At 43.4% G+C, this 12,500-nt stretch overlaps 1 protein-coding gene across 2 annotated transcripts; it reads left to right on the plus strand.

Moving 5' to 3' along the window:
- Positions 1-5,443: 5,443 nt before the first annotated feature.
- LOC143025500 (uncharacterized) lies at positions 5,444-10,887 on the plus strand. 2 transcript variants are annotated; one of them, XM_076185258.1, is made up of 2 exons: positions 5,444-8,229; positions 10,357-10,887. In XM_076185258.1, exons 1-2 carry the CDS (start codon positions 6,499-6,501, stop codon positions 10,870-10,872), a joined length of 2,247 nt encoding a protein of 748 aa, XP_076041373.1. In that variant the 5' UTR covers positions 5,444-6,498; the 3' UTR covers positions 10,873-10,887. The 2 variants fall into 2 exon arrangements, with proteins under 2 accessions (XP_076041373.1, XP_076041374.1); XM_076185259.1 differs by having other exon boundaries at positions 5,444-7,578.
- The last annotated feature ends 1,613 nt before the right edge of the window (positions 10,888-12,500 follow it).

Here is a 12,500-nt window from a genome sequence, read left to right on the forward strand (position 1 = left end):
AGAAATGCTGATTTTCGAAATAAAATCTTCCTATATCCAAAGACATTTTATTTGAGATTTTTTTTGTCATATTAAAATATTTATTGCCTAGCAGTAGTAATTTTGATGCTTGTGGTGATTTTTAACTTTGTTTTGAGTGCAACCAAATTATTTCATTCATAATGAATTAAAAGAAAAATTATCGCAACGAAATGTTGAAGCCCACAATGATGACCTGAAGATTTCTTGAAGACCTTCATTAGATAAAGGTGAATTTAAGGCCACAAAACAGGGACTAATGGCCCTTATGACATTGTTCTTGTGTGCATTACAAGTTGTCAAAATAAATTACACCTACAGCATGTACTACATCAATTAATTACACCCCAGTAAGCTGCTGAACGATATAAAAACAAACGGGAAGATAGATGGTCCCCCCTAATTGCATTCGTGTCACACCCAAATGTACGAAAAATAGTGAAAATCATCGTTCATGGTTGAAAGCCTTGGTTATGGTCGACAATAACATGACAAGGAGCCTGACTATCGCCCTTATCAACAAGGACGTAATGTCTCATTTTCCCTCCCCGTTCTCCTTCCTCAGCCACCCCCCCTCTCTCTCTCTCTCTCTCTCTCTCTCTCTCTCTCTCTCTCTCTCTCTCTCTCTCTCTCTCTCTCTCTCTCTCTCTCTCTCTCTCTCTCTCTCTCTCTCTCTCTCTCTCTCTCTCTCTCTCTCTCTCTCTCTCTCTCTCTCTCTCTCTCTCTCTCTCTCTCTCTCTCTCTCTCTTCCTCCTCTCTCTCCCTCTGTCTCTCTCTCTCTCCCTCCCCAAAAGATAGCGTACATCTTTAATCACTGAGGCAAAGTAGTATACGGTGTCATGGTAAACCAGGTTCTTTACCGTGTCATCCACTCAGATCCGAGAAGGGCTCCTGCTCTGAGGAAGAAACCTCCTCTTCAGGTTTCACCCTCAGTAGCAAGCTTCTCTGCTGAAGAGCTCCAGATCCCTCGCATCGGAATTTGGTACCCACCCCACCAGAGGCGCAAGCTGCCACCCCCGATTTGGGTGAGGAGTCACCTGTGGCACCCTCCTCAAGAGAGTCGAGAAACCAGTGAAGCAGAGGGAGCGCCTAATTAGATATGACTCCCTCGATAATTTACTTTTCAATGCAAGGTCCATTAGAAACAAAGAACTAGAACTCAAAGCATTTCTAACAACAGAAATGTTTGACATAGTAGCTATTACAGAATCCTGGATCCATGCAAATGGACGCGACTGTATCGGCGAATTTTAGATTCCAGGTATATGCTTTTCACAAAGATAGGATGAGTCGAGAGGGGGGAGGGGTGCCGATGTACATTAGAGAAACCTTGTATCCTATCAAGCGTACATTAAACACAGGAAAAGAGCTACATAGCATGGATCTTCAACTAAGAGAAGAACGGTACAAATTTATTCTAGTTTACAGGCTACATCAGTGTCTCTACGAGGACGGTAGGTTGTATACAGAAATTAATTATTTAATAAGCAAGCACACAGCAGTTATCTTAGGGGATTTTAACTGCCATGTAAATTGGGAAGACAGAACAAGGGACAATGAAATTAGGAGGCTTCTTCACTTTGCAGATAAGCCCTTTCTTACCCAATGGGTACAAGAACCTACAAAGGGAGAAGATATAAAAGATCTTGTGTTCCCCACTGAGGATAACATATTACACAATATATCTGTGGCTGAGGCCCTAGGTGGAAGTAATCACAATGTCGTTAGATTTAAATTACGTGTGCCTGAACTCGAAAAAAAAAACACTGACGCACCATTCCTTATCAGAGAAGAGATGATTTTACTGGATCGAGAGGAGCAGTTGGTGCATTAGCAATTGATGTAAGTGTCAACGTTCAGGAGTCATGGAGCTCATTCCGTGATCACTTTATGGCACAACAAGTACCGTTTGTACCAAATAAAGTAGTCAAAGAAGAACGTCAGTAACCTTAATGGTTCACGTGAGAGATAGGAAGAGCGATTAGAGACAGGAATATTTCTTATCGACGCTATAAGGCAATCAAGAGTACATCCGCTTGCGCGGGTGGGTTAAAAGAATAATAGAAGCAGCAAAACGTGGTGAAGAATAGAGGGTGGCCGCATCTTCCAAGGCTAACCAAGGAGTTCTTTAGATACATTGACAGCAGAAAACCAGTTAGAAACAAAACTAGTCCTTTGCGTGACAGTGATGGAACACTTCAGAACACAGACTTTGAGATGGCTGATATTCTCAACGCACACTTCTCTTCAGTATTCACTAAGGAAGTAGAGGGGACAATGCCCGATTCAGTTCTGCTACACGAGAGAGAGTCCATGGAGGATATTTTGAGTACAAACATCAAATTTTTAACCAGAATAGACAAACTTAGTGCAAACAAATCTCCCGCTCCAGGTAGATTCCTGCCAAAGCAACTGCGAGCTGGTGGCTCCCCACCTAGTAGAGATCTTCAGTGAGTCTCTACGGACAGAAGAAGTGCCTAAGGACTAGCGGGAGCCAAACGTGGCTCCTGTATTTAAAAAGGGGATCGCGCAAGTCAGGTAAATTACTGACCAATCAGTCTTACTTCCATAGTAGGGAAGTTGCCGGAAAGTGCCACTGTGTGAATAGTCGAGTTCTTGTAGAAAAACAACTTGTTATTAGACTTGCAGGATGGTTTTCGGGTCACAGATCATGCTTAGCCAGCCTGATAGATTCTTCTATGCCATACTTCAAGAATATGATAGGAATAGAGCAATCAACATAATTTATCTCTGGCTCCAGAAAGCCTTTGTTATTAGAGGAGCAGTGTTAAATTGGATTGAAGTCTGGTTGAAAGATAGAAGACAACATGTAGTCATTAATGGGATAGCCCAAGGATCTGTCTGTATTAGGTTCGCTCTTCTTTATCATCTATATCAATGATATAGATGTTGGAACTGTAAGCCGCATAGCTAAGTTTGTGGATGACACAAAGTTGGGACCAAATGTCGCAGCACCTAAAATTGTAGAAATTCTTAGGTCAGGCTTAGAGAAAGTGGGAGAGTGATCTGAGATGTGGCTGATGCCATTTAATCTGGATAAATGCAAGATCATGTATATCAGGCATGCAATTCAGAGGGCAGACTATTCTCTTCTGGGTTCATGACATAGCAAGTACAGAACTTTTTAAGTTTATTTCTTCCTATGAATTTCATATTTTCGAATAGTGACAAGTGATTGTGCTGTGTTTTTGTAATTTTATACGTATAGCGTTATACAGTTACAGGTATAAAATAAGGCGTAGTGTTCTGGTAATTTAGAATCAAAACGGTAGTCTGTTACAGTGCTCCAAACGTAGGGGTAATAGTATATGGTAAGCAGAGTAAGCTTCGTGTATTTAGTTTATTTAGACAGCTTTTGTTTCTTTTGCTGATTTATATTTTTCTATGCAGTATGTATTGCTGAAGGAGCAAGATGGCTTGTGAAGGCTGTGTTAACCTGGAGAACAGTTTCAGCATGTGTGAGGAGGAAATTCGTCTTCTCAAGAGTGTGCTCTGTGAGAAGAGTGAATCCTCCCCACAACCCAGAGACCGTTTCACCTCCTCCACTTTTGCCAGTGCCATGAGCGAGTGGCGCTCCGTAGGTTACCGTTTGTCGAGCCCGCGTTCGGAAAGCGGGTGCCCTGCTGAGCAACCGCTAGCTCTAGTCAGTCGTTTTGCTCTGCTGGAAGATGACGTGGCTGAAAATCAGGAGTTCTTGGTGGTGGGGCACTCCATGGTGTGAGGCTATGACGACATCCTGCAGTGGAAGACTAAACGACGTTGCAAACTTGTATGTCAACCGGGCTGTGGGATCGCCGATTCCCGGACCATCACGGAGCAAAGGCGGACAAACACGGTTACGATTGTTCATATGGGAAGTAATGATGTGGGTAGGGTGAGATCAGAGGAACTTGTTTGGAATCACAAGGTCCTCCTTCAGAAGATGAAGAAGCGTGCGAGCCATAGGGATCAATGAGAGCATATCACAATTGTACACGCAACTGGGATACCACTTTCTTGATTCTTGGTATCTCTTTTCCAGGCGTCATGACCTTTATACTTATGATGAGATCCACCTTACTCGCAGAGACAAAGATGTTCTTACAAACCTCATTTTGGGAGTTTGTAATGAACTAGTTCCTTTTTTGGGGTAGAGACTCAAAGGGAAGGGGAAATAGAGTGTATTGGGGAAAACAGAGTAGGGCGTAGGTATAATGTAAAACAATATGTCAATGTAGGGCAAAATATAATTTTAGGATATAATGTCGGTAGAAGACAAAATATTACATTAGGATGTAATGTCAATGAAGGACAAGATATCCCGATGTGATGTAATAATAATGGAGGAAAAAATATCACAGTAGGATATGATGTCAGTGGAGGACAGAATATATTTTTAAGAAGTGATGCCAGACAAAATGTCATTGGACGACGGGTGGGCGGCAAGGTGTACATGAGAGATCGGATGAAGGTAAGGGATCAGATGTCTGTGATGGGGCAAATGCTCATGAGGCACTGAATGTCAATGAAGGATCAAATGTCAATATAGAGCAAGGTGTCAGTAAAGAATAAAAAGATAATGTAGGGCATGAAACTGAAACTCAAAACGACCCCCCCCCCAAAAAAAAAAATAATAATCACGGGTTTCTTAAAACCATGTACTTTAATGCTCGTGGTATTAGAAACAAATTCCAAGAAACCCGGGCGTATATCAAAAGCGAAAATCTCGATATGATAGAAATAACCGAGACATGGTTGAATGGTGGAGAGTTTGAAGCTGAATTTAATATTGCGGGATTTAAACACTTTTATCAGGATAGAAACCACATGAAAGGTGGGGGTGTTCTGTTGTACGTTAAAAGCAATGTCTATGGTTGTGTTTTAGAAAAAGTAAAACAGGATGTATGTGATAGTTTGTGAATATAATTAACCCAAACATATGGACGAAAAATGAATGCAGATGTAATATATAGGCCAAAGATATTATCATTAGCAGACGACAAACTATTGTTTCAAGAACTGTCTAGTTTCTGCAACCGGGACTTATTGATAATGGTGATTTCAATAATACTGACATTGACTGGATGACCCTTGAACATCGCCATATAGGTAATCATTTGATAGATTTCCTTGGTGACAATTACTTAGTTGAGCATGTAAAAAAAATAAAAAAAAAGACATGGAAATTTACTCGATCTGTTGATTACTAGCCGCGAAAGTATGATAACCGATGTAGAAGTTGGTGAAACTATCGCAAATAGTGATCACAAATTAGTTAGATTCAAACGGCTAATATATATATATATATATATATATATATGTATATATATATATGTATATATATATATATATATATATATATATATATATATATATATATATAGATAGATAGATACTTGTAAGGGCCCAGTCCCCTTCCCCCGGCCACAAGTCAATTCATCGCGGCTGCACTGATAGTCGTTTGGCTCCCCACCTCGGCGAATCGGCTTGTTTGCGCGCCAGTACAACGAGCGAGTCGGCTTCGAACTTTTGAAGCCCGAGAAGACTGCGCCTGCGCGGAGCGGCCACGTCGGCAGTTTTAGGGGTATATATACCCCTCCTCCCCAACGTCGAATAGAACTTGGTCAGAAGACGTCCTGCGAAGACTACCCACTGCCACGCCAATCCCAAGTCTTCATTACTCCAGTCGCAGGCTACTCGACGTCGGGTCTCCTCACCTTTGCTGTTCTCAAGACACGCCGCACCCGATTGGGCCGGAACGGTTCGTCCATACGCACCCGGACATCGCTACTGTTGTTACGATACGGAGGTGTTGAGCACCTCGTATTAGATGTTCCCATTCTACAACCTTGTATTGTACAAGTTGATGGTTTATTGTATTCGTTAACTCTTTTAAATCCATTGATTCCTTTTGATGTTTAATTAAAGCCCCAGCAGATCCAGTAGCACCCGAACTGGTATTACTTTCCAGGGCCGAGAGAACATAGTTCCTCGTTCGCCCTCACATTTCTGGCGACCTTGCCACGACTGGTGCTACAAGTGTTTGCTGGGCTCTAAGTCGCTTTGAACGCGCACTCACTGTCTGTGGCCCGGAAGTGAGTCCTCTTGTGCTTTGAGGTTTTGATTGTTTCATAGCTGTTTACGTGTGTATTAATACGTACATTACGTTGTGGCGTTTTGAAGTGGGTAAAATTGTTCCATTTGCTTTAAGCGAGTAATGTTTCTTGTCTTACAGCTTGTATTTGTTTGATGCATTTACGTCCCTTGTATTTTTGCTTCTGCTTAATTTTACTTATTTCATTTACTTTCGGTGTTATTTGATGTCCCTTGGTTGTGCAGTTTGTCTTTAGTCGTTGACACGTATCTTATTTGTTTTATTCATTGACACGTATCTTTTTCTCTTGTTCGTTAACACGTATCTTGTTTGTCTTGTATCATAATCATTGACTTGTGCCTTATTCGTTACTTATTCTCGTCAATATGATATCTGTTCAGGAGCTTAAGGAACAGGCTATAGCTTTAGGCCTCGCAGGAGGAGATGTCGGCAAATACGTCATAGAACAGCAAGCTATTGAACGAGAAGAACGTGAAAAAGAGCGACGAGCCAAGAAGGAGGAAATTGAGCACAAGACCCGCTTAGCTGAAATTGAAGCGGAGAAGGCCAAGATTGAAGCAGAGAAGGCCAAGATTGAAGCAGAGAAGGAGAAGGCCAAGATTGAAGCAGAGAAGGAGAAGGCCAAGATTGAAGCAGAGAAGGAGAAGGCCAAGATTGAAGCGGAAAAGGAGCTAGAGCTAGCTCGTATCACGGCGACAAAGCAACCTACCGCGACTCCACATGATTCGGTAAGTCGTCCCCAGCTCCCTCTATTACAAGAGGGGGAAGATATTGCCTCTTACCTTAACCGTTTTGAGAGAATTGCAGAACTACTTAAGCTGAGTTCAGACAGCTATGCCGTGAGACTGGGTACCTTACTTACGGGAAAGGCAGCTGATATGTACATATCTCTCTCCCCAGAGATAACTAAGAACTATGAGCTACTGAAGAAAGCTTTATTGTCAGGTTTTAACAAGACTCCTGATGGTTACCGCGTAGACTTTCGGAATGCCAAGATTTCTCCAGGAGAAACTTTTCTTCAGTTCTCATTTCAACTAACCAGACTATTCCAGGCGTGGTTAGATTCCTCAGAGGTAGGGAATACTTTCAATGATTTGAAAGACTTTATGATACTTGACCAGTTTTTGTCTTCCCTCCATCCAGACTTGCGTGCTTTCATCAAGGAACGACGACCCTCTACGTTAACCGAGGCCATTCGTTTGGCTGACGATTGGACGTCAGCCCACCCTAATCTTCCTCGAACCTCGATTCCAAATGCAAAGAAGTTCTCTCGACCACCTAAGCCGCCTAAGGTAACCACGGTGACCCCGAATCCGTCTAGCGGCCGAAAGGACCCTCCACCTTTGACATGTCACGGTTGTGGAGAAATTGGACACATTCGGCCTCGTTGCCCTAGGAATCCCCGCACTTTCAAAGAAGGCACGTCAACTACGCAGCCATATAAGGTAGGGTTTTGCCTGTCTGATAGAACAGTCCCTCACTTCCAGGCCTCTGGTACCATCAATGGGGCCTGGGTGTCTACTATAATCCGGGACACCGGCTGTTCCTGCGTAGTCGTATCAGATGAGATGCTACCAGATATAGATGTCCCGAGTTGCAAGAAAGTCTATGTTGCCGACTACTTGGGCCGAGTAGATGCCTTTCCTCTGGTTTCTTGTTACCTTCGATGTCCTTATTACGAGGGATGGACCGACGTCGTCAGAGCACCCATCAAATTTGCTAGTGTCTTAATTGGTAACGTTCCAGGCGTTAAAGATCCTAATATATCTGAATGTTCCTCTCCAGCTGATGACTCCGCAATTCCACGCCCGACACAAACTGCTACACCCTCTCCCAAGCACCTGGTATGTGCAGTCCAGACCCGAGCCGGCAAAATGAAACGGATTCACCCCTTAGCTCTGCCTGCCCTACAACCTCTCTCGGTGACGCCCGACAACTTCAGTCTACTCCAGTCCTCGTGTGAGACACTCTCTGCCGCTAGAGCAAAAGCAGCCTCGGGAGAAATAGACCGAACGAGGAACGGGTCTACTTACCAGTTTGTCAAGACGGACGGTCTCCTCTATCGGAAATGTTTAACTTCTAATCGCCCTGATAAGGTAGGAAAGTCTACATTGGTTGTTCCCCGTGATTGTCGCCCTGTTATCCTCTCCATTGCTCATGAGAGCCCTTTAGCTGGACACTTTTCTCACCGGAAGACGGAATTAAAGGTAGCAGAACAATTTTACTGGCCTGGTATGGGAACCGACATCAGAACCTTCTGTCGGTCTTGTGACAAATGTCAACGCTTCTCAGCGAAGGGACGAGTACCACCAGTCCCATTACAACCCATGCCCATCGTCACTGAACCTTTCGCCCGTGTTGCCATAGACTTGGTTGGACCTCTTTCTCCAGCATCTTCCGATGGACACAGGTACATTCTTACCTTGATAGATTTTGCCACTGGATTTCCTGAAGCAGTTCCCTTAAAAGATATAGACTCTATTTCGGTCGCTGAGGCCTTGTTAACTATTTTCTCGAGAGTTGGTATTCCCCGGGAAATACTTTCAGACAGAGGTACCCAATTCACGTCTAATTTAATGAAGGAACTCCACCGAATGTTGGGCGTGAAACCTATCTTCACCACTCCCTTCCATCCTAGTGGAAATGGAAGGATTGAGAGACTACATGGCCCCTTGAAGGCTATTCTTCGTAAATTGTGTGCTGAGAAGCCCCGTGAATGGCACAGGTATCTAATACCAACTTTGTTTGCCCTCAGAGAACTCCCGAGCGACAGGACAGGGTTTTCAGCCTTCGAGTTATTGTACGGTCGGTCTGTTAGAGGCCCACTCACAGTTTTAAGAGATCTGTGGGAAAACCGTACCCTCCACGAGGAAGAGAGGTCCAGTTTCCAATATGTAATAGAACTACAGGACAAGCTGGCAGAATGTTCTCAAATGGCTGCGCAACAAGCCGACATCAGCAGTTCCCGGTACAAGGCGTACTTCGATCTGAAGTCTCAAAACCGTCAATTTAAACCAGGTGATGAAGTTCTAGTACTCCTGCCTAGTGATACAAGTAAACTCCTCGTCACTTGGAATGGACCCTACAACGTATTGGAGAGACGTGGTGAAGCGAATTACGTAATAGAGACCCCTCGAGGACAGAGACTTTACCATGCTAACATTTTAAAAAGATATCACCGCAGGGCCCAGGTGCAGCAATTGGAACTGATGGATGAGATTTCCGCCATAGAAGAGCTTTCCGCCCCAGGGAAAGAGAAGGTATCCATCGTTGATGAAGGGGATCCGTGTGATCTTCTTTCACAGTTGCCTTTGACACCTGACGGCATGATCCTCTCCCCTTCAACTGATAAACCTGAAGTGGGACAACTCGCCCCGGATCAGCTAGTCCAACTTCAGATTCTAATGGGTGAGTATAAAGATGTTTTCTCAGACGAGCCCGGATGTACATCCACTATAACTCATGATATACAACTTACCACTACTGACAGAGTACAAGCCAAAGTGTACCCAGTGCCAATCCACCTTAGACCTGTCTTCGAGAAAGAAGTTGAAACCCTCTTCCGTCAAGGGATTATCCAACGATCCTCCTCTCCTCATTCTTCGCCTGTCGTCATGGTAAGAAAAACTGATGGATCCTATAGGATGGCCATAGATTATCGCCAACTAAACTCTGTCACAGTATTCCATGCTGAACCAACCTGCAGCATGGAAGAAGATTTGTACAAATTCTCTGGGGCTAGGTACTTTAGTGAACTGGACCTCTGCAAGGCATATTACCAAGTACCTCTTTCAGACAAAGCCAAAGCCCTAACGTCCTTTCCCACTCATCTAGGTTTGATGGAATTCTGCCGAATGCCCTTTGGTCTGGTAACGGCAAGTGCTACATACATCCGCCTGATGAGACTAGTATTAGATAATTTATCAAATGTGTGCTTTTATTTTGACAACGTCTTTGTTTTTTCCAAAAGCTGGGATCGACATCTCGAAGCTCTAAATCGCGTCTTCGAACGGCTACGGGACCACCATCTGACTGTCAAGCCTTCGAAGTGTAGATTTGGAGTTTCTTCCATCAAATACCTTGGCTTTATTTTAGATGGAACCTCTTTAAAACCTCAACATACCAAGATTGAGGCCATAACCCGCATTCCTCCACCAACCAGTAAGAAGTTACTTAGGACCTTCCTTGGTCTGATCTCCTTTTATAAGTTGTTTATTCCTCAGGCCTCCGACTACACCGGCCCCTTATCTGATCTACTACGGAAGACTAGCCCTGAACCTCTCCCCTGGACCGAAGACCTCTTGGACCGTTTCTGCCATTTGAAAGCTGCCATATCTTCTCAACCCATCTTGCGGTTGCCCGATCCTAAGCTGACTTTCGTCCTTAGGACCGATGCCTCTCTTTATGGTCTGGGGGCTGTTTTACTCCAGTATCACGATGAATGCCCACATCCCGTCGCATATGCCAGTAGGAAACTTTTGGATCGTGAGAAGAGATACTCCACCATCGAGCGTGAATGTCTTGCGGTCGTTTTCTCCATCTCCAGGTTTGATTATTATCTCCGTGGCAAAGAGTTTGTGTTAGAAGTTGATCACAAACCTCTCTTGTATTTAGCTACTTTCAAAGGAAAGAATGACCGTCTCCTTCGTTGGGCTTTGGCCCTTCAGGCCTATAAATTTAGAGTTGTCCACATTGCTGGAAAAGACAATCTAGGCGCTGACCTCCTAAGTAGATCTTAAATCCTGGCTAGGTTTTATTTTCCTTTCATCCTCTTGAGTTACCATTAATTTTGTTTTAATCTACTCCTAGTAGATTCTTGTCCCGGGGGTGGTGTAAGGGCCCATCCCCCTTCCCCCGGCCACAAGTCAATTCATCGCGGCTGCACTGATAGTCGTTTGGCTCCCCACCTCGGCGAATCGGCTTGTTTGCGCGCCAGTACAACGAGCGAGTCGGCTTCGAACTTTTGAAGCCCGAGAAGACTGCGCCTGCGCGGAGCGGCCACGTCGGCAGTTTTAGGGGTATATATACCCCTCCTCCCCAACGTCGAATAGAACTTGGTCAGAAGACGTCCTGCGAAGACTACCCACTGCCACGCCAATCCCAAGTCTTCATTACTCCAGTCGCAGGCTACTCGACGTCGGGTCTCCTCACCTTTGCTGTTCTCAAGACACGCCGCACCCGATTGGGCCGGAACGGTTCGTCCATACGCACCCGGACATCGCTACTGTTGTTACGATACGGAGGTGTTGAGCACCTCGTATTAGATGTTCCCATTCTACAACCTTGTATTGTACAAGTTGATGGTTTATTGTATTCGTTAACTCTTTTAAATCCATTGATTCCTTTTGATGTTTAATTAAAGCCCCAGCAGATCCAGTAGCACCCGAACTGGTATTACTTTCCAGGGCCGAGAGAACATAGTTCCTCGTTCGCCCTCACAATACTTGTGTATCTGAAATACCCGATTTCAGTAAAGCTCAGTTCATAGGACTATATCATGAGCTTCAGCTTACAGATTGGGAGGAAAAATAAGCGAAAGACCTGTAGATCAGATGTGGGAAATATTTCAAAATACATTTAAAAAGATGATTCACACATCCTGTTTAAGGACAGACGCCCCCCACCCCCACCCCAAATCAGGCTCGCCCAAAATGGTTTAAAAAATAATTGCAAAAAAGAGACAGGCTTATAAGGGATACAAGTGCTCGGTTGCACCTAATGGCTACCAAAGTTATATAATAATACAGAGAGATTTAAAAAAGACAATAAAAAACGAAAACAACAACACGAAACGAATGTCGCTGATAAATCCAAAGTAAACCGCAAAGAATTCTATAGTTACATTAGAGATAAAAATATTGTTAAGTATCACATTGGCTCATTATTTTCTGATGACGACCAACTTGAATATTCAAATGAAGGAATGTGTGATATATTAAACAACTATTTTAGTTCAGTATTCGTATTCAGGCTCGCCCAAAATGGCTTAACAAAGAAAATTAAAAAAGTATTGCAAAAAGAGAGAGGTTTATAAGAAACACAAGTTCTCGGGTGCACTTAATGTCTATCAAAGGTATGTAATAATACAGAGAGATTAAAAAAAGACAATAAAAAAACGAAAACGACAATATGAAATGTATATTGTTGATAAATTCAAAGAGAACCCCAAAGAATTCTATAGTTACATTAGAGATAAAAAATATTATTAGGAATCACATTGTCTCATTATCATCTGCTGAATAACAACTTGGATATTGAAATAAAGGAATGTGTGATATATTAAACAAATATTTTACCTCAGTATTCGTAAACGAAACACCTCAAAGTGAACTCCGAACTGAAACCTGTGAAAAGTCCAGGGTGAACT

The sequence above is a fragment of the Oratosquilla oratoria genome, chromosome 5, assembly GCF_046742065.1.
Source record: "Oratosquilla oratoria isolate Oo_2021 chromosome 5, ASM4674206v1, whole genome shotgun sequence".
NCBI classification, from domain to species: Eukaryota; Metazoa; Arthropoda; class Malacostraca; order Stomatopoda; family Squillidae; genus Oratosquilla; species Oratosquilla oratoria.

Bases quoted from the DNA above. Each gene is read 5' to 3' on its own strand.
- LOC143025500 (XM_076185258.1), top strand. From the start codon at position 6,499: ATGATATCTGTTCAGGAGCTTAAGGAACAGGCTATAGCTTTAGGCCTC. The intron at 8,230-10,356 runs GTAGGAAAGTCT...TTTATTCCTCAG, and splicing joins CTTCTAATCGCCCTGATAAG to GCCTCCGACTACACCGGCCC.